This window comes from Primulina huaijiensis, chromosome 9 (genome assembly GCF_012295235.1).
Source record: "Primulina huaijiensis isolate GDHJ02 chromosome 9, ASM1229523v2, whole genome shotgun sequence".
Lineage (NCBI taxonomy): Eukaryota > Viridiplantae > Streptophyta > Magnoliopsida > Lamiales > Gesneriaceae > Primulina > Primulina huaijiensis.
The window spans coordinates 9,827,542-9,850,203 of NC_133314.1; the positions used below are offsets into that span (position 1 = coordinate 9,827,542).

Below are 22,662 nucleotides of genomic sequence, written 5' to 3' on the forward strand. Positions count from 1 at the left end.
AATCCAACCCTGGTCTTCCACACTGGAAAGCTGTGAAAGACATCCTCAAGTATTTGAGAAGGACCAATAAGTTGTTCTTGGTCTATGGGGGTGGAGAACTGAAATTGGAAGGCTACACCGACTCTAGCTTCCAAATCGATATCGATGACTCAAAGTCAACCTCTGGATTCATATTCATGCTCAATGGTGCTGCTGTCTCTTGGAAGAGGTCCAAGCAAGACAGTACTGCGGATTCCACCACTGAGGCAGAATATATTGCTGCATCAGCTGCAGCAAAGGAGGCTGATTGGATAAAGAATTTCGTCCAAGAGTTGGGCGTCATTCCTAATGGTGTTGCTCCTGTCCAAGTGTTTTGTGACAACACGGGAGCCATTGCTCAAGCAAAGGAGCCGAGGTCTCATCAAAAGTCCAAACACGTATTGAGAAAGTACCACATCCTTAAAGAGATCGTGGAAAGAGGAGATGTCATGATTGACAAAGTTAGCTCCACAGATAATGTTGCTGATCCGCTAACTAAGCCTTTACCTGGACCATTATTCGAGAAGCATTGCGAATCGATGGGTTTGAAGCATATGGGTAGTTGGCTCTAGTGCAAGTGGGAGATTGTTAGAGTAGGTGCCCGTCGAGCCAAGTGTTGGCCGATGGTTTATGTTTAAACTCTATGTATGAACAGTCTTTATTTTAATAATATTTGAAATTATTATTTTGGCCCTTCTTTATCTTATACCCATGCTAGTTGCATAGATAAAGCCCTTGAATATACAAATAGTAGAAAGAATATGAGATGCTCATATGATGAGTATCATGAAACTCATATTTGTAATACTGTATATTCTAAACGGTTCCTAGTCGATTCAGCCGCCACTAAGAAGGATATAGGCCGCTCGAGTTCGAGACTAGTATCTGCGATGTGAGTACAATGTTTCATTGGTAGGGGACATTTTGATGTCCGAGCATGCAGATAGGTGCTCCTTGTAGAGTGCACTGAACAACCCTCCATAAAGGACTTTCCAAGTGGTTCTCACTTATCGAGTGGAAAAGTCCTAGTTTATTGTTGTACACCATTAGTCCTTATGACTCGAAACAACATTGAGACTCTATGTGCTAGAATTACACTTTGACTTGTTTACCGACTCTTAAGGGGTCATCAGGTGGCAAGGTTGGGTGTTCTGTCGAAACATATAGGAGTCGATGCATTGTAGCCGGGGATTCACCGCTTACCTTCGGGTATGGATATCCTATGTGTTCTCATGTATGTGTAGTTTGAAATCTCTGATCAGAGTATGGTGGTAATTAAGAAAGGGGGTTCTTAGATTACACCATCGATGCAACTACGACATGACACATAGTATCGATTCATTGACAACTCTCGATAAACCAATGGATGTCGAATCGGTCGGGATATATGAGTTGAAGGGACCGTACTGTACGCTAACCATAATTGAATGGTTCTTGCAGGCACTATCATTTGATACCTAGGGAATCATGTAAGCGATGCTGCTAGGCGTTTAACATGATTGGTTGGGTACTATCAGACTTGAGTTCTGACATTCTTGTTATCAAGGAGTTGATAATTAAGAATGGAGCAATTGGGGTATGCTCGTATAAGGACATGTTTAGTCAGAATCACATGGAGATGTGAACCCACGGCTAGTTGTATCAGTGAACCGTTGAGGGCCACACAAGTGCTAGCTTTCTAGATCTCGTTGAGAAGTTAAAATAGTTCAATGTGTTGAACGGCTTATAAATGAGTTTATAAGCGTAAAGAAAAATAGAAGTAAAACTTCTATGAGAGAAATGTAATTTTATAATTTATGAATGTGTTCCTAAATTAAAAGTAGGCCAAGTGAATAATGTATTTGAAAATTGTGATTTTCATAAGCATTATTATGGACTAAATTAAATTAATTCAAGTGTTGAATTAATTAAACACTAGTGGGCCTAGTAGAGTCCAAATAATAAATTTAATTCAAGTGTTGAATTAATTAAATAACATTGGGCCTTGTACAGCCCAATTGGAAATAATTATTAAACTAGTGGGCTTGAGTAAAATCAAGTAAGGAATAATTAGGCTCAAATGTGTTTGAGACAATTTAAATTAAAAGTCCATGGGCCCTTTGTAAATGTTACAAGCCCTTTAGGTTTTGCATGCTTGGGAGATGAAGAGGCGTGGAATACTTTTGATTAAAATATTGCAAGGCATGCAAAAAGTAGTCTCAACTTTTTCAAGCACCAAGACAACACTTCACTCTCCCATTACATCCTCTTGGCCGAAAAATTCACACCAATTCTCTCCAAAAATTCTTCTCTCATTTTATTCTTCAAGTTGTTGAAAACAAAATACATCTCAAAGAAAAATCCTTACATTTTCTATTGCAAGTGTAAGGAGGTTCTAGCTTGCAAGTGGTGGGCTTGATTTTGAGCAAGGAGTGTTCAAAGGGAGGCTTGAAGATTGTCTACCATACAAGAGCTAAAGTGTTTACACTTTAGTTGGAGCCATCATCAACCTCAAGAGGTTGACAGGTAAAATTTCTTAACACCCTATGTATGACAAAGGTGTTTAGTATATGTTACACACTAGTACAATGGTGTTCAAATTTTTCCTTGAAAAATTTCGATTTTCATGTTTAGAAAACAATTTTGTGCTTCCGTTGCGATTTCGAACACCTAAAATCGATCCCTTTCAGATATAACAACTACAATACATAGCACACAGCAGTGAAAATAACGTAATAAAATACATCTCATGGACATAAAAGCATAAACGTAAACATGTTGTAAAATAGCATAACGTGTCAAAACTGTTGGGACATCGTATTCTCGCACCCAAGACGCAGCGGAAGTTTAAAAATTTTGTTCTTGGGCGTCGTGTGTTCAAAACATACATAGGGCGTTTAGAATTATACTTTTGCGTTTATTATGCTGGACTCCAAACTATTCCGGTGTTTAGGCGGATATAGCACTTCTTGTAATTCCCTATGAACGGCTTGCCTCCTTTGATCGCCAAATTAGGTCCACGATCGAAGATTGTGTTCCTCGCTTGGTTTCACTAGAAAATCCAAACGATTTTTTCGTTGAAACTGGAGCCTCCGAATTTCCAAAATCTAGAGACGAAGCGGTGCGGCGGTGGAAAAAGGGATCACATGGCCGAAATTTTCCCAAATCTTTTTTAAAGTATGGCCGAGAGCTCCATGAATCAAAATCATGGTTTTTATGTTAATTAATTCTTCATGAATCATAAAAAAATATTATAGATTCTTAATCCATAATTAAGCAAATCTAATTTGTTTTTGACCAAAAATTTTCTTCCAAATTTCAAGATGGTGGCCGAGATATGTGTATGCAACTGGGGAAGGAATTTTGTGGATTTTATGAAACAAAATCTCTATTGAATTATGCCTTCTTATGGTGTATTTATAGAGTGAGACTCCTAATCTAATTAGGAGTCCCTCTCCCACAAGGACTCTATTAATTTCATTATATTTAAACTCCAATATAATTAATATATAATATACTTATTAACATTTAATAATACATGACATAATAATATCATATACACATATTTTATATCACCATATAAAATATATACATGTATATGTATGTTAAATTAAATAATAATTATTTAATTTATAAACTAACTCCTTGGTTAATTTAATTCTAGACTCCTCTAGAATATTTATGAGAATTTGTGCATGTTAGTAGTCACCACTACTAGGAGAATCATTTAATTAGTAAATTCAAAATTCACCAAAAAAATGATTCCGAACTCATTATAACTCCGATCGCCGATCCGAGAGCGTCGATGTACCAAGGATACAAATCTTGTTCACATAATGAAAATCGAAAATTTCGAAGATCCAAATTTTCACTTACCATATTGGGCAGCTGCAAGTTTTAATGAACTCCTTCACAAAACAGGCAGTTCCACTATCCTTCCTTATTTAGCAATCATGCTAACTTCCACTTCTTCTATCCTGTGGAATCAGCTCATAAACTCATTTATAAGCTTCATGTTTAATCTCCATCAAACTATAGTCGCCAAATTCCAACTCTTTGAAATTTGACTATCTCAACGGGAACACAGAATGATAGTCGTGTGACCCTCAATGGTTCAGGGATACAGCTAGCTGTGGGTTCACATCTCCATGTGATTCAGAATAACATTTATTCTTATTCGGGTTTACCCTAGTTAACCCCATCCTTTTCATCAACTCCTTGATCTAGAATGTTAGAACTCATTTCTGATTGCACCCATTGGATCATGGTAAGAACGTCTAATAGCATCGCCCCATGATCCCCTAGGTATCACTGATAGTGCCTGCAAGAACCTTTAGTCATGGTTAGCTTACAGTACGGTCTCTTCAACACATATATCCCGATCGAATCCGCAACCATTGGTATATCGAGAGTTGCATATGAATTCGATAACGATGCGATTTATCTTTGAGTACTTATAGTTTCATGGTATGTGCAACTAGGAAAACACCTTTCCCTAAAGCACATTTCTTGCTCTAACCAGAGACTCCTTTCACTATTAACTCATCAGATCACATAGGATATCTTCACCCGTAGGCGAACGGTGAATCCCCGACTACAATGCATTTGCTCCTACTTATTTCGAAACTACACCCAACCTCGCCACCTGATGACCCTCGATGGAGTCGGTAAACGGATCAAAGTGCATGCTAGTACGTATAGCGCCTACATTGTCCCGGGTCAAAGGACTAATGGTGTACAACCATAACTGTGGACTATTCTACTCGATAAGTGAGAACCACTTGGACAGTCCGAGTGAGGGTTGTTCAGTGCATCATCATATGATCACTCATTTGTGTGAATGGACATCTCCATGCCCTTGCCAATGAAACATGGCGTTTACACCACAAATGCTAGTCTCAAGCTCGAGCGAGCTTTATCCTTGTTTTAGGCGGCTGAATCGACTAGGAACCTGTTTAGAATATACGGTACACTTCCTAATGAGTTTCATGATCTTACGTTGCGACGCGGACCTCATGGTACCTATTGTATATTCAAGGACTTTATCAATGCAGCTTGCATGTGTATACAGATAAAGTATAATGCCATAATCGAATGAAATCGTAAAATATTATTAAAATAAAGAATGTTTTACATTAGTGTCAATAAAAACCCGAGCCACAAGTTGGCTTGCTGGGCACCTACTCTAACAAAAACATGTCTCATCATATCATCATATACGTATACATTTTCTTTTAATTTAATTCAGTTCATTAGTTGTGATTTTCGTATCAGCTCTATTCGATGGATCCATCTAATATAACCGCGGTACCCGACGGCGGGGACATCAACGACAACATTACCCGTCCACTGAGCTTTGGCCTAAGCTCATAATATCTCGTATAATCATATTAGTCACAACCAACTCCCATTCTTCAAAAACGTGTCATCATATGAAAGGAGATCGGTTACGGGTGCCCGGAATGCGCAACGAAAGTTTTAAAAATCATATTTTCAAGTAACAAAACCGAGCACCCCACTAGGTGTGTAGCAAATACAAACACAAAATCATACATAGTGTGTTTAGGGTTTTACCTATCAATCACAATAATCGATAATTGGCTCCAACTAAGTTATAAACAACTTAGCTCTTGAAGGTTGACCCAATCTACAAGCTTCCAAGAGCACACCTTTCTCAAGAGGATTCTTTCCTTCAAATTAGGTCCTCCACTAGCTTCAAAGATCCACTCTACAATTGCACTAGAAAAAGTGGAGTATTTTTCTTTGAGAGGTTTATGCTCTCATCATCAAAATGAAGAAGAAAAAATTGAGAGAATTTTGGGGTGAGGTTTCGGCCACCTTGCTTGGAGAGAAGGGGAGAAATTTTCTTGGTGCTTGAAAAAGTTAAAGTGCATGAGAGAGACATACCTTGTTTATTGAAATAGTTGTCTCCCAACTCTTCACCTCCCCATGCATGTGTTTAGGTCAAAAAACATGGACAAGGCCCATGGACAAATATTTTAATATCTCAAACATATTTGAAATCAATTAAATCTTACTTGAATTTATTCAAGCCCACTAGTTAAATAATTATTTTCATTTGAGCTCTACAAGACCCAATGTTATTTAATTAATTCAACACTTGAATTAATTTAATTGTTTGGACTCTACTAGGTCCACTAGTGTTTATTTAATTCATCTCTTAAATTAATTTAATTAAGTCCATAAAAATGTTTATGAAAATCACAATTTCCAAAAACATTAAGTATTTGGGTCAACTTTTAATTTAGGAACACTTCCACAAATTAACAATTACATTCTCCATAATTCTCTTATAGAAGTCATACTTCTATTTTTCTCTGCACTTATAAACTCTTTTATAAGCCAATCAACACATTGAACTATTTTTATTCTCAACGTGATCTAGAAAGCTGGCACTTGTGTGATCCTCAATGGTTCAATGATACAATTAGCAGTGGGTTCACATCTCTATGTGAATTGGGACTAAACATGTCCTTATATGAACATACCCCAGTTGCTCCATTCCTACTTATCAACTCCTTGATAATAAGAAAGTCAGAACTCAAGTCTGATAGTACCCAAAAAATCATGTTAAACACCTACCAGCATTGCTTACATGATTCCCTGGGTATCAAATGATAGTGCCTGCAAGAACCATTCCATTATGGTTAGCGTACAGTACGATCCCTTCATCTCATATATCACGATCGACTTGACAACCATTGGTATATCGAGATTTGTCAAAGAATCGATACTATGTGTCATGTCATAGTTGCATCCTTTATGTAATCTAAGAAACCCCTTTCTTAATTACCACCAACAGTCTGATCAGAGATTTCACACTATATACACATGAGATCTCATAGGATATCCATACCCGAAGGTAAGCAGTGAATCCCATATTACAATGCATAGACTCTTATATGTTTCGACAAAACACCCAACCTTGCCACCTGATGACCCCATATGAGTCGGTAAACAAGTCAAAGTGCAATGCTAGAATATATATATAGTCACAATGTTGTCTCGGGTCATAAGGACTAATGGTGTAATACCATAAACTAGGACGTTTCCACTCGATAAGTGAGAACCACTTGGAAAGTCCTTTATGGAGGGTTGTTCAGTGCGCTCTACAAAGAGCACCTATCTGCATGCTCGGACATCACAATGTCCTCTACCAATGAAAAATGGAACTCACATCGCAGATACTAGTCTCAAACTCGAGAGACCTTTATCCTTCTTAGTGGCGGTTGAATCGACTAGGAACTGTTTAGAATATACAATATTCCAAATATGAGTTTAATGATACTCATCATATGAGCATATCATATTCTTTCTACTATTTGTATATTTGAAGACTTTATCTATGCAATAAGCATGAATGTATAGATAAAAATATGCCAAAACAATAATTTCAAATATTATTAAAATAAATATTGTTTATACATAGAGTTTCAATGTGAACACTCGGCCAACACTTGGCTCGACGAACACCTACTCTAACAATCTTCCACTTGCACTAGAGCCAACTAACCATATGCTTCAAATCCATCGATTCACGATGCTTCTCGAATAATGGTCCAGGTAAAGGCTTAGTTAGTGGATCAGCAACATTATCTGTGGAGTCGACTTTGTCAATCGACACTTCTCCTCTTTCCACAATCTCTTGGATGATTTGGTACTTTCTCAATACATGTTTGGATTTCTGATGAGATCTTGGCTCCTTTTCCTGAGCAATGGCTCCCGTGTTGTCGCAAAACACCGGGACTGGAGCAACTCCATTAGGAATGATGCCCAACTTTTGCACAAAATTCCTTAACCAAGCAGCTTCCTTTGCTGTAGCTGATGCAGCAATGTATTCGGTCTCAGTGGTGGAATCCACAGTACTGTCTTGCTTGGAACTCTTCCAAGAGAAAGCAGCACCATTGAGCATAAATACGAACCCAGAGGTTGACTTTGATTCATCGATATCACTTTGGAATCTAGAGTCAATATAGCCTTCCAATTTCAATTCTCCACCTCCATAGACCAAGAACAACTTATTGGTCCTTCTCAAATACTTGAGTATGTCTTTCACAGCTTTCCAGTGTGGAAGACCAGTGTTCAATTGATATCTACTCACTACACTTAGTGCAAAAGCCACGTTAGGATGTGTAGATATCATCCCATACATGATACTACCAATTGCAGATGCATAAGGAATTCTTTTCATCGCCGATATCTCTTCATCGATCTTGGGAGACATAGACTTGGATAGGGACACGCCATGACACATTGGTAGATGTCCTCTCTTGAACTCATCAATCGAGAATCGCTTAACGATGGTGTAAATGTATGTGGACTGGGTGAGACCAAGAAATATTCTTGATCTATCTCTTTAGATCTGTATACCTAATACAAAAGATGCTTCACCCAAGTACTGCATCGAGAACTTACTCGCTAACCATATTTTAGTTGATTGCAACATCTCTACATCATTCTCAATGAGTAGAATGTCATCAACATACAGTATCAGGAATGTCACAGCACTCCCACTAACCTTCTTATACACACAGGGTTCCTCAGGATTCTTAGTAAAACCAAACTCTTTGATTGTACCATCGAATCTAAGGTTCCAACTTCTAGATGTCTGCTTTAGACCATAAATAGATTTCTGAAGATTGCATATCATATGCTCACTTCCGATAGATGTAAACCCTTCAGGTTTAGACATGTAAATCTCTTCCTTAATATCACTATTAAGAAAGACTGTCTTTACATCCATCTGCCATATCTCATAGTAATACCATGCTGCTATGGCTAGCAATATCCTTATACACTTGAAATTGCAACTAAAGAAAATGTTTCCTCATAGTCAACTCCTTGTCTTTGAGTATAGCCTTTTGCTACCAATCGCGTCTTGAAGGTCACTACCTTCCCATCCGCCCCAAGTTTCCTCTTGAATCCATTTACACCATATGGGAACAGTTCCCTCAAGTGGATCCACAAGATTCCACACTTGGTTCGAATGCATGGAATTCATCTCATATTCCATAGCTTCAAGCCACTTGGAATCGGCATCAGATAACGCTTCCTTGAAGGTCATTGGATCACATCAATGGTTAGGCTCATCATGACCCTCTTCAAGAAGCAGAACATACCTCATAGGTGGTCTTGAGACTCTCTCGGATCTTCTAGGAGCTTGTATCTCCTCTCTTAGCTCTTAGGGTGTGGGTTCTACAATTGTGGGTGTCTCTCGAACTTCTTCGAGTTCTATCATCTCCTTTTTTCTATCCAATAGAAATTCTTTTTCCAAAAAGATTTCATTCCTAGATACAAACACCTTAGTTTCTTGGGGATGATAGAAATAATAATCAAGTGAATTCCTTAGATTTCCCACAAAGTAACATAAAATGGATCGACTATCCAATTTATCTCCCACTTCCTACTTCACATAAGCAGGGCCTCCCAAATATTTCCCATATTCTATGATAAGAATATTTGGGAGGCTTACCCATTCATATCTCATATGATGTCTTATCAACTGCTTTTGAATGGACATTGTTCAACAACTGTAACGTCCGAAAAACCAACCTACGTAAACCACATACATGCAAAATTGTTTTAATTGCTTATTTGTTTTATTTAATTTTTTTAAAATGCTAGCATGATATTTTTATACGATAAAATGTATGATTACATGATTAAATGATAATATGACATGATTACATGAAATTAAGGCTTTTACCAGAATATTCGATAATAGGCAAGAGAAAGGAGACCGGGGACGACCAAGGTAAGAATGTTTATTTTTATTTAAAAATGTGAAAGGCTTCCTAATATGATTTAAAAATGATTTAATTTTTCTAAAATTTTGGAGTTCGAATGATTTTACGAGTCGAGCTCGATTTTTTCCGGGAAGCCGGTTTTTGGCAAACAAGGAGTTTTAAAATATCAAAAATATTATTTTATGATAATTAATTTTATAAACTTTTATTTTTTAATTAATTAAGTGTTATTGGGCCAAATTTAATGATTTAAAGAAGGCGCAATTACCTTAATTTTGCAAGCCCAAAACCAATGCCCATTAATGTGAAATTAAATTTATAAATAACTAAACCTAGGTCTTTTACCCTCAAAAATCACCACCAAACAGCCGTGACTCACCCTTGCACACAAAATTCAGATTTTTGAAATTGAGGAAGAAAGAAGAGATTGTGTTCTTCGTCGCCCGTTCGTCCTTCCTCGCCGACGATTGAAAATTCGAGAGTTATAAATGCAAAGGCACGTTTTCTAAACCCATTCAAACATCATACAAATCATAATATGTGTGTTTTAATTGATTATGCATGAAAAATAGTGGGGTTCGATTATTTTACAGTACGTTACGTATTTTCAAAGTTTTAACGATTTCCCCCTTGTTTTGAAAAGTTTTTGAATCCAACGATTACGCTGCCAAAAAATGATAAAATATGATTGAATTAGGGGCAAAACGTGATAATTTTAAAAGAAATACCAAGCTGGAACCGTAGGGAAAATTCAGGATTTAGAACCGTGAGTTTTTTTTAGGTTTGTGTGCTTGTTGAGGTTCATGGCTCGATCACTATGCATGGAGTCTTGGGGCTGAACCAAGTCTAGGGGTGTGGTCCTAAGGGACATGGGTCAGGGTCAGGAAGGGTCCTAGCATGGCTAGGGCCCCTTGCTCGCAGCGTTGGAGGAGTCCCGTGGAGCATGGACTCCTCGCACGAGTGTGTGGTTTTGACAGCAGCCAAGAGGGCCTGCTGCTGGGGCTGGGTGACTCATGGTAGGTTCATCAGGGTCCTAGGGTTATGGGCAGTGGTCAGGCCAGGGGCTAGAGTGGTGGGCTCGCTGTGGCTCGAGCCAAACTAGAGCAACGCAAGGGAGCTTTGACGCGCAGGTTGTTGTACTTGGATTCAAGAGCTTCGCTGCTGGGTTCAGGGGCTTGGGCTGGTCTGGGCTGGGTCTGGGCGTGGTCCAGGGTTGGTTAGGGTTAGTTGAGCTCGGTGGTGGCTCGGCTGGAAGAGCTCTGGTGTCGCTAGAAGTCTTTGAGCGTGAGTTGTAGCAGCTTGGGTCTTGGTGGAGTGCGGGGGAGTTACGTGGGTTAGGGGCTGGTCTGAGGGCTTGGGATGGTCTGGGAAAAAGCTGGGTGTAGTCCAGGGATGGTTAGGGTCAGGTTGGCTCGGTGGTGATTCGGCTGGAAGTGTCCTGGTTTGGCTAGGAGTCCTTGAGCGTGAATCACCATGTGTACAGATTTTGGTTTCGGTTCCAGCAGGGTTTGAGTTAGCTAGGGCTAGGTTCTATGGGTCAGGGCTGGTCAAGAGAGTGCCTAGGTGGGTTGGCTTGGTTTGGCTTGGGGTGGCTTGACCGTGGCTTGAGTAAATTGCGAGATGGCTCGGGTGGTTCGATAAGGTGTCATATTTCGAATTTCATAAAAAAAAATTAGAACCATGGGTCCACGGGTGTGGTTCATGGCTCTCAAGAGTAGAATAAATAATAAAAATGTTATGTTTAAAATTTGGGATCAAAATATTGAGTTTTTGATTTATCCTGGATTTTATCGCCGCATGAAACGTTAATTAAAGAATTAATTGAAAAGCCTAGTTTTAAGCTTCATAAAATTATGAAAAATTATATTTAAGCTTAAATAATTATTTAGAATAAGCTCATGTCATTAAAAGTTAAAAAAAAGATAAAATCGAGAATTTTTATGTCCAAGGGCAAAACGGTAATTTTACCCTTAGAAAAATACGAAAACGCTTGGCAGCGTTACGAAGGATCATAATTCTTGTTAAATGATATTTTATTATTTATTATGATGATTTTGATGATAATATGTATTTTTACGATTCATGGTAAAGCTGTGCAATTTTTACTGTTTATAATGCTATTTTTAGAAAGTTATGCTATTTTATGTTTTTAAAGAAAATGAAAATATTTTGAGGGATGGGAAGTGACTGTGACAAACGATATGACATATGATATATGATTTTGTGGAGATGAAGTGAGGGCCAAGGCCCAGAGAGAACCCATATTTGGGCCAAGGCCCAGAGGGACCTTGACGATCGTATTTCCATGGTGGAGCCTAGTGCCCACCCCCATGGACCATGTGGAGTTAAGACTGCAGTCGACCAAAGGATAAAAGCTTTTCACTTTCAAGTATCAAACTTCACTAAAAATGATATATAATTGAAAGCTTATGATTAAAATGAATTTATGATATATGATTCATAGTGATGATTAAAGTTTTTTTCTTAAAAAAAGATTTATTTATGCTCAAAGCTTATTTTTAAATGATTTTTAAAGGATTTATTTATAATTAAAAGTTTATTTTAAATGATTTTACTACTTATGATTTTAATTATGCTAAAATGATTTTTAAATTGTTTATTTATGTTCAAAAGCTATTTTAAGTAAAAATATGATTTTAATGCATGTGATTGTATATGTATTATTTGTTATCCATGTTTAGAACATGTTGAGTCTTTAGACTCACTAGGTTTGTATGATGTAGGATTCGATGATTTATGGGAGGTGCTGACGATTGAGTGGATCGAGTGCAGCAGTACAACCCTAGGGCCTTTATGTTATCGCACTAGCTAGATAGATTTTTAATTTAAAGATTCATGCTATAGAGATATTTTTATGCTTTATTTTATTATCAGTTGGTCTTTTAAAGGTCGAGATAGGAATTTTGGTTAGTCGATGATTTAGAATTTTATTTTATGCGATTGTTAAAAGTGTTAAGTTATTTTATATAATTAGTATTCTAGAGTTTATGATTTGTGATTAGTATAAAAAAAAAATCGAGGTCGTTTCAACAACAGTGCCGCTGTCTGAAGCGCATATCCCCGAAAGGATGGCGGCAACTCCGTGAACCCCATCATAGACCGAACCATATCCATCAAAGTCCGATTACGATGATCTGAAACACCATTCAACTGCGGCATAGCAGGCGGAGTCCACTGCGAGAGAATCTCATTCTCCCTAAGATACTCTTGGAACTCGGCACTCAAGTACTCACCATCTCGATCCGATCGAAGTGACTTGATGCTTCGTTCCAATCGTTTCTCTACTTCGCTTCTGAATTCTTTGAACATTTCAAAGGCTTCAGATTTGTATTTTATCAAATACACATACCCATACCTCAAAAAATCATCGGTAAAAGTGATGAAGTAGTCACGTCCACGCTTAGTGGTGATGCTAAGTGGAACGCACACATCGGTATGGATCAAATCAAATAATTCTTTGGCTTGCTCCACGTGGCCCTTATAGGGAATTTTGATCTTCATTTCTTTTAAACATGATTCACAAGTTGTGAGATAATTAATATCAGACATATCAAACAATCATACTCCCACTAGCTTTTTCATTCTTCTTATGGAAATATGTCTTAATAGAGCATGCCATAATTGTGACGAATTTAGAGTATCTTGTTTTCGCTTGTTTGTTGTTGTTATTGCTTGAACATTGTTTAGTGGAATATCTTTCAATTTTAAGTTGTAGAGATCATTTTCAAGTTCTCCCGTACCAACCAAACATTCATTCTTGTAAATTTTGCAAACACCTTTGCTAAATAAACAAGAATATCCATATTTATCAAGCATAGAAATGTAATCAATATTTTTCACCAAATCAGGTACAAACAAAAGATCTCTTAAAATCAACTTAAAATCGTTGTTCAACGATAAGTAAACATCTCCTACGGTTTTGGCAGCAACTCTTGCTCCATTGCCCATCCTCAAGAAGGTCTCACCTTCCCTAAGTCTTCTACTTCTTCCCATCACCTCTAAATCATTATAGAGATGTGAGCCACAGCCAGTATCTAATACCCAAGAAGTAGAATTAATCGAAATGTTTACTTCAATATAGAACATACGATTTCCAGAACCTTTCTGGGCAAGATATTCTATGTAGTTACGCCTCCAATGTCCAGGCTTCTTGCAGTGATGACAGGCATCAGCAGTCTTGTCAGCCTTAACTTGAATGACTATGATGAAACTTAAAATTAATAATTTATTATATGATAAAACCTATATTTTAAAATTTAAGTTTCATTAAAATTATAAAATTATGTTATTTTAGTATTGTGTGTTTATATTTAAATGTCTTACTAAATATGTTTTATTTTCAGGTTTTCTACGTGTTAGTAAAATAATGATAACTCAAGCTAGAAAACTCAAATGGAGGTGCTTCAAACATGTTTGGAATCCTTGAGAAATTATCTACAACTTTGCAGAAGACATGAGTGCCTAAAAAGGTGGTTAAGATGATCAAATTGTGAAAATATCAAAAGGAGGACATGATTGTGAAATTATCTACTAAATGATATTGACACGTTTGTAAAGCAAGTGTCTCAACCGATTAATACTGTGGAAGATAGCGAAAGCCATATTCTATTGGTAGAGTAACAGTCGTAATGTAAAATGAGACAAATTATAGCACTGAGTGTACCATATTAGTGTGGCTCGCAAATGGAGGCCAGGGAGACCTTAAAAGCGTTTGGAGATTGAATGACATGAGACGAATGATCCGTAGAACTAAATCATTTCTAACATGAGCACTTATTTTTTGTTTCACTATTTTATTCCGACTTTGTCTAACATACAAGAGAAAGAATTAGACAGCTAGCAAACATATATTTCGGTTGCTTATTTCCTTTTTCTAAAACAAAATAGAACACTATCATACCACTTTTTCTAGAGCAAAAGTAATAGGCAATTTTTAAAAAATTAAAGGAAAACTAAAATGCTAAGATGTATAGAAGAAGTAGCAATCTGTAAGATGTAAAGGCTTTCGCTCATTTCTAGGATTATAAAAAAGATGAACAAATGTTGGCAGGTGGAGCTGAACAAACCATGCAACTATGTAGGTTAGCAAAACAAAACGACTAACTACAAGTTAGGAGTAGATAAAACAAAAAAAATATTTGCTTGAATGAAAAACATGGCTTCCTATTTTAAGTTTTAAACAAATAAATTCTTTGAGGAAAAATTGGCATCTTACATTTAGAGATCAAGGCTACTTTAGGCTGTTTTTCCCCGAGTTGCTTTGTAGAGGGTGTTATCCTTGTTTGTAAAGCTCTGTACCTAGTCTTTGTATTCCATCAGTAGTGTTAGTGACTTTGAGGTGTATGTGTAGATGTAGAATAAATAATTAGAAACTATCTTTGTTTCTCTCCACACACACACATCTATATAAAATAAAATACTGCAATTTTTTATTTATCGTATAACTATTATGTAACTGAGCGCATTAATTTTTTTTTGCTATTTCTATCCTAGCTCATGTATTTCGCCCAAATTATCCATACATTTTTCAACAATCGAATCAAAGTATCAATGAGCTTACGAAATTTTTTTAGGTTACCAACAACTGACCTAGAATACGCTGTGTTATATTCACCAACTTAGCTTAAATATCCATGATATTTCTGATAATATAATAAGAAAACAATCGAACGTATGAGGCCTTACCTCAGTTATACATTAAGAGAAGGATGATTCTGCCAACCAACACCAAGAAAAGACATGTTATTTCCCAATCACAAAATACACAGTTTGGTACAACATGCAGCAATTCTGGACTGCTTACTATATGTGTCAGTGAGTCGACGTAAGCATTTTCTCCATTAGTGTGTTCAACATTGGTATTCGTCCATGCATGCCTCGTCGAATATTTTTTGCTACCCTACGATGTTGAAAACAAGCATACTTTCTTTTACAAAGCTTTATAGTCGTACTGGCTTCTGAGATATGTTCTTTATTTTTTCATGTCATGGTAAACGAATATATTGATTAAATAGCAAGGAATACTAAAACCTAAGCGTGCATAAGTTTACCTGTGCCCAAAGCTGCAGAATAAAGCAAATTGCTATGCAGAAATAAATAGAGCTGTTGATTGTTTATTACTGTCAAATAAGAAAATGTAAAAGAAAACAGGTCGATCTAGACATGCTTACTTTACTCTTGTGCAAAACTTGAACTAAAACGCATAATAAAACAATAAAAACCTTAGTAGTCTAGTGCTATTAAGTTTAGGTAGAAGACTAACAAACTAATATGGAGTTACAAAATAGCAAGTAATAATAAATCTGTAATCAGTAGGTGGACCTGTATGGTAGGCGAGTCGAAGCACTCAACATTTGTTTTATCGATATATGCTGCGAAGCTGTAGCACGTTCAGCCTGATTTAGTGGTACCCAGTTGACCTAAGGAGAAAATGGCATAAATAGGCAACAAAAGAAAAATCAATATCTAGTGCAATGAACCCGTTTAAAATTCGAGGCAACACATGTAAAAAAAAATTAGTTTGTAGGAGTCTTGGATTTGGAACGGTCTTCTTTTCAGAATAATATAATTATTTTTAAAAATAAGGACAAAAGGTATGAAGAGAAATTTATGAATCACACATCATTTAATCGAATTTTTTTAAATTTTTTGTAGTTGAAAGTAAATGGATTGCCGGCACTTATATCCAGCTCTTGACGTATTACAGTGGATTTTTCAATGATTAAAAATTATATATTGGGACAATTGTTATGTTTTCTACAAAACGGAAACAATAAAAATATATTCTGAAATAATTCATTAAAATTAATCTAAATCTTAAAACATGTCATTTGCTATAAAGTAATAATTCTTAAAACATGTTGTTTGCTGTAAAGTAAAGGGTCTAGAGGAGGTTAACACATAAGAAGCTCACCAAGGGCAAGAAGGGGGAACGTCACGCCACAGAGCTAAGCCCTAGGAGCTGCAACAAGAAGGAGGCAGACAACATAACAAGCAAGCGTTTTTTGCTGGAATTTGCACGGTTCAATGGTGGGAAGACAAAGGCCGAGTCTCCCAAACGAAGGAAGAGAAGAGGAGAACGAAGGGGCAAAAAAGGAAGACAAACATCACTGCAGCTGAACTTTGCGCGGTGCAATGGCAGGAAGACAAAAACCAAGGCTCCTAAACAAAGAAAGGGAAGAGGAACACGAAGAGGCAAAGAAGGAAGACAAACCCACTTGCAGTGATGTGTTGTGGTGGAGAGCAGAGAAATTCCCACGTGCCATTGTGCTCCCTGTCTGTCATGTGGTGGAAGAGCCACGTATCGGGAGCGTTACCTGCCAGCGGGCCTAAACTTGCCATCTCGAGCAACTTCATGCTTTAATATAATACTAGGTAGGGGCACCTCAATTCTTGAGGTGTCCTACCCAGGTGTGTCGTTTAATGTATGAGTATTTATAGGTTTTTCTAGAGTATTTATATAAACAATGTAGAAATATGTAATTACGAAAAGAAAAAAGATAGTAATGTTTTATAATTGCAGAGAAGTAGGCTTTCTAAGAAGGGAGAAAAATGATTGAAGTACTATGATAAAAGGAAATCATTCTACCTATGTAAGTGTTTTAATTTTCACGCCTGTAACGGTTGTTACAAAGTTTAAGATATATTTAGTGAGACTTATATATAGCAACAATTATTAAGAGTTTTTTAAACGATTGGCATTTTTTGAATATGACACATAAAAATATGAGATAATGAAATGTAGGCAGTACACGATATTTTGCATAATAACATCATCATAATTTACATAAAATGTACATTATGCTTTTCAAAAGTTAACACTTGGAAAGGACAAAACGCAGTGTTGTGCACCTGTTATTGTAGTGTTCTGCACCCGTTATTACAACATTACGACGATCTTTATCCCTAAACGCGGCTTTGAACCCTTCTTTTTTGTTTTATTATTTTAACCCAACTTTGTTTAACCTACAAGAAGAAAAATTAGATAGACAGTAAACAGATACTTTGGTTACTTCTTTTTTTTTTTTTTAAACAAAATAGAACACATGCATACAACTTCTTGTAGAGCAAAAATTAGTAACAAGTACAAAAAAATTGAAGGAAACTAAAATGCACTCATTTCTAGGCATATAAAAAAAGTGGCTAAATGTTGGCAGTTGGAGATAAGCAGAGAACGCAACCATATAGGTTAGTAAAACATGACAACTAACTACAACTCAGCAGTAGACATAACAAAAAAGGCGGAATATTTGCATGAACAAAAAGCCTGGCATGCAATTTTAAGTTTGAGACAGATAACCCCTTCGAGGACAACCTGGCAGCCTATTTTTAGAGGACAAGGCTATTTTAATTTTTTTTTCGCTATTGACATCTTAGTTCATTTATTGCTCCTAAATTATCGATAAATTTTTCAATAATCTAATCAAAATACCAGTGAGCTTATGAATTTTTTTAGTTCGTCAATAGCTGATCCAACATCAATTTTGTTATTTCGACTAACTTATCTTAAATATCGATGGTATTTCTGAGAATATAATCAGAAAACAATTGAAATTATGAGGTGTTATCTAAGTTTAACATTTAGAGAATGATGAGGTTGCAAACTAACAGCAAGGAAAGGGTTGTTATTTCTAAAATGTAGGTGAATACTATATCCAGCGACATTGTGTTTGTCGTAAGGTAAGCAGTGGACACATTTTATAAAAGCATACTAATTTTTTAATTAACTCAAGCATATACGTTTTTGAAGAGTCTGGGTGTGTAAACCATTTGGATAATAAATTTTTTGAGAAACTACCAACAAAGCATTTTCATAATTGTGCATAGTGTAAGTACCTCAGTCCTTTTTAGCATGTTTTGGGCTTTTTTGTGTTACATCTCCTTCGAAGTCGAGGCTTCTTTTGGCCGTTGAACTTATTTGGTGCTCGAGCAAAGCTGTGGGAATATGTTCTTTCTGTGTGCCTGAAGTGCTTGCTTGAGATTCAGGCATGGGTATACCGGGTAGCAACTCTTTCTGAACGTGTGAATATAAGTTTTTTTCGGCAGAGCTTCGCGATTTTGATGAGGATTCAGATGATGGAAGACATGCTATGACTGTATTTCGCACGAATATTCTCCATCTTGCTTCAGTCTTTGATGTCCTAACTTGGAAAAAGAACTGAAGATCTTCAAATTTTTTGTTAATGGATTCGGGACTAAAATGTTTTTCCTGTTTTAGATAGGTAAAGCAAAACTAAAAAATTGTAAATGTTTTTTATTGAAATGAATTGGCTGGAACTGAGTATACCTATTGGTCTGCCTCAACAAGTTCTTCACCTGTCATACCTTGTAACATTTTTGCTTCTCGGTTTTCCACGTAAACAGGTAAAATTCCAGGTCCGTCTGATAAATCTGCTTGGAAGCGTAAGCTATATAGATATAATAAGTTACAATGTAAACGAGTGAGAATCTGCAGTAAAAGTAGTAAGTAATATGGATGTAATTGGTGCATGTTTCCAGGGTACAAAGGTAACTTACAGTGGTTTAGGGCCTGGGAAACTACTATTGCAGTAAAAGCAAGTGAATTCATATCCGTAAGCAGCTCCGCAAGATTTGGCACAACTTGGGCAGGCTAAAAAGTATAAACAGTGCTGTGAATCTGTTATTTGCAGCTTAGCTTTTAGCCAAAAAGATTTAAACTGTGAATGAAATATGGTAATATTAGCAATTATTCTTGGAATTTGAAGGGAACCAAAACAACATATGAATAAATGCAAAGTTACCGTTTCGGCCAAGCTAAGGATTTGACTTATTTTACGAATCTGGAAACTAAGTTGTTGATCTACAATTTGATAAGCTTGCTCGTACAATTTCTGGGAAATAACAGTTTCTGCATATTCTCTATTAGCTTTGACCCTGAAAAGGTGGTTGTATGTGAATTTCCCACAATCGACAATATAAAGACGATGTCAAACTTGGAAAAAATACCTTAATAAAGAAGAGGAAGTTTAGGAAAACCTAGTGATAGTCAGCATTAACAAAGACACATTTTGTTGTACAAAAAAAGAACTGTGTTTCGTGTCCCACAGGGAGATGAATAAACATAAAACTATTTGTTTAATAAGGAAAATAGGTAAAATTTTAGCATGAGAAAGAATAAGCTGAGAAAATATAAGTTGGAGGAATGCTAAGATTATGGGAGATATGAATATAAAAATCTGAAAATGTTGTTCAGGAAATTTTAGTAAACCGATACCTGTTATTTGGAAAGAGCAACATGGTAAATTACAATCTGCATAGGGTTAGTTGGAGGAAACCATAATTTAGAAATTTCCAGGCGTAAAACATTGTAGTAGGAAAATAATATAGTTGTAGGTAAACCTATTATATTTATAAGGTGTAAAATTTTGTTTAATTGGGTGACAAAGATGTAAGAAAAGTTGGGAGGTAATAAGATGGTTAAACAACAATAAGCTAAAAAATGAAGTAACAGATTGCTCGTAGGAAAAAGGTAAAACTTAAAAAGTTTAAAATGAAAGAATAAACAGTGAGGTTGTCAATTACCATAACCTTAAGTCTTCAGCCTGTGCAGTTGGAGGATCAAATAGAATAATACTGCTTTGTATTGTTCCAATGGATAGCCCTATGACAACATATTTTTGTAAGTACAAGCACATGTAATTAGATAAAATGCACAGTAATAAAACAAGTGTAAAATAATCACTTTACCATAGAAAGTGTTTACAGAAAGACGCATTCCAAAAATTATAGGCATGTTGTGAACATTCTTTGTCAAATAAGGTGCTTCGGTTTGTAAAAATTCTTCCCATAATGTAAGGATCAAAGCCCTGCGTCTGTACGTATAGTAAAAGTATATTTTTTCAATTAATATAAAAGGAATAAACATTAAATTACAGTACTGAAAGTCTAGGATTCAGAGCAAAATAGACAATTTCCCACATGTTTGCTGTTTTGAGCAGAGTCAAATTCGGTGATTAAAGTCGTGGAACAAAGCATTGAAAGAAGGGACATGGAATTGAAGTTGGAGGAGACAAAGACTACTATTACAACTACATTGCATTAATAAAATTTTTGACCCTTTCTCTCATTTGACCTATAAATAGAGGCCTTCTGCTAGCTTGAGAATCATTCTATCTCATTGTAAAATATAGTGTGAGTGTGTATAAAAGTTCTAAGTTCCAATATATTTTTCATTTTCCAAATTATGAGTGATGTTTTTAGTGTTGATCAAAAGTAATTTCATGGAAAGCTAAATCTATTATGTCAAGGTGAAGAGGATGATTTCTTGGTGAAGTAAGATTGTTTATATTTTGTGTAGTCTTTCTTCCTTTCTTTTCATTTTGCTAATTTCTTTTTATTGTAGGTATAAAATTAATTATTTGTTGTTATCAATTTACATCAAATGCTTGATACCATTGAAGTGGTTATCTTGATTTGTTGTTTAATTTTGATACAATAAATATTTCATCAATTATTATTTTTATATTATACATATATATATATATATTTATATAATTATATCATATATTTCATTTAGACGATAGCGTGGCTCTGCCGGTTGTTCTAAATGAAATATAATGATTTAATTTAACATTTATTTTATGCAATTATATATTTATATAGTAATATATATAATCATAGGTACCATATATAAAATATCGGTGAATCCGATATTTTCTATAGTGGGAACTATATTATATTAAGTGTGTGTTTAAATATTTAATTCTCTTGGAACCATTATTTATGGTGGTTTCCTTTGTTTTACTTTTAGTTAAACAATATTGCAAAAACCAAGAATACATCCTCGAGCCTTGACAAAATTTATAATTTGTAAACTTTGTTCTTGCATTTGGTAATCTATAAATTAATAAATTTAAACTTAAAATAATCTCTCTGTGGATCGATCTCGTACTTACAAAATATATTACTTGCAGACAACCTACACTTGGGTGAATTATAATTTAAGTAGTAGCAAGTTTTTTGCGCCGTTGCAGGGGAGGTATAAATTAAGTTTATATTTGTTAATTATGTTTTATTTATAAGTATTGTGTTGTTTCTTTTTTGTATGAGTATTTGGAGTCGGAAAAAAAGTCGTAGACTTATTCGAGTATCTGAAAATAATTTAAACATGGATGATAATTCAAATAATCAAGATAATGATAACAATAATAACAATAATAATAATAAAAATCAAGAACATGATCAATTAAGAACACTTAGGCACCATATGAACCCTACTAGAACTAGTGCCCCATCTTGTTTAGTTTTTCCTCCTGATGCATCTAATTTCAACTTTAAACCTCAAATTATTCAACTTTTACCAAATTTGCATGGCTTAGATTCTGAAAATCTATATTTACATCTAAGAGAATTTGAGGAAGTTTATAACACTTATAATGATCAAAATTGTAGCATGGATATAGTTCGAATAAAGCTTTTCCCTTTTTCTTTAAAAGATAAAGCTAAAACATGGCTACAAAATTTGAGATCAAGTTCAATAAGATCATGGGAAGAAATGCAACAACAATTTCTCAAAAAGTTTTTTCCTTCCCATAGAACAAACTCTTTTAAAAGACAAATTACTACTTTTTCTCAAAAATAAGGAGAAACATTTTATCAATGTTGGGATAGATATAAAGAATTACTTAATACATGCCCACATCATGGTTTTGAAACATGGAGAATAGTTTCTCACTTTTATGAAGGTCTAATACCTAAAGATAGGCAAATGATAGAATTCATGTGTAATGGAACTTTTGAAGATAAAAACCCAAATGAAGCTATGGAGTATTTGGATTCATTAGCAGAAAATGCTCAAAATTGGGATAATATAGGCACAATAGAACCACCAACAACTAAAATCAATAATTCAACAAAT

The 22,662-nt window shown here is 35.6% G+C and overlaps 1 protein-coding gene and 1 non-coding gene across 2 annotated transcripts; both read right to left on the reverse strand.

Annotated features, from left to right (window-relative positions):
• Positions 1-18,624: 18,624 nt before the first annotated feature.
• Positions 18,625-20,628, reverse strand: LOC140984017 (uncharacterized). The gene is made up of 6 exons (XM_073451163.1): positions 20,493-20,628; positions 20,328-20,406; positions 19,547-19,679; positions 19,302-19,462; positions 19,072-19,192; positions 18,625-18,993 (listed from the first exon to the last, which is right to left on the reverse strand). The coding sequence occupies exons 1-5, from the start codon at positions 20,536-20,538 to the stop codon at positions 19,072-19,074; spliced, it is 540 nt and encodes a 179-aa protein (XP_073307264.1). The 5' UTR covers positions 20,539-20,628; the 3' UTR covers positions 18,625-18,993.
• Positions 20,629-22,343: 1,715 nt separating this feature from the next.
• Positions 22,344-22,454, reverse strand: LOC140985445 (small nucleolar RNA R71). Its single transcript, XR_012176764.1, has one exon. It is a non-coding gene; the product is annotated as a small nucleolar RNA R71 (small nucleolar RNA).
• Positions 22,455-22,662: the final 208 nt, after the last annotated feature.

What these genes read in the sequence shown, in the direction of transcription:
- LOC140984017 (XM_073451163.1), bottom strand. Translation starts at nt 20,538, where the DNA reads ATGCCTATAATTTTTGGAATGCGTCTTTCTGTAAACACTTTCTATG. An exon ending in GCTGAAGACTTAAGGTTATG is followed by an intron (nt 19,680 to 20,327) that starts GTAATTGACAAC and finishes CCACCTTTTCAG; the next exon opens with GGTCAAAGCTAATAGAGAAT. An exon ending in TTCCCAGGCCCTAAACCACT is followed by an intron (nt 19,193 to 19,301) that starts GTAAGTTACCTT and finishes ATATCTATATAG; the next exon opens with CTTACGCTTCCAAGCAGATT.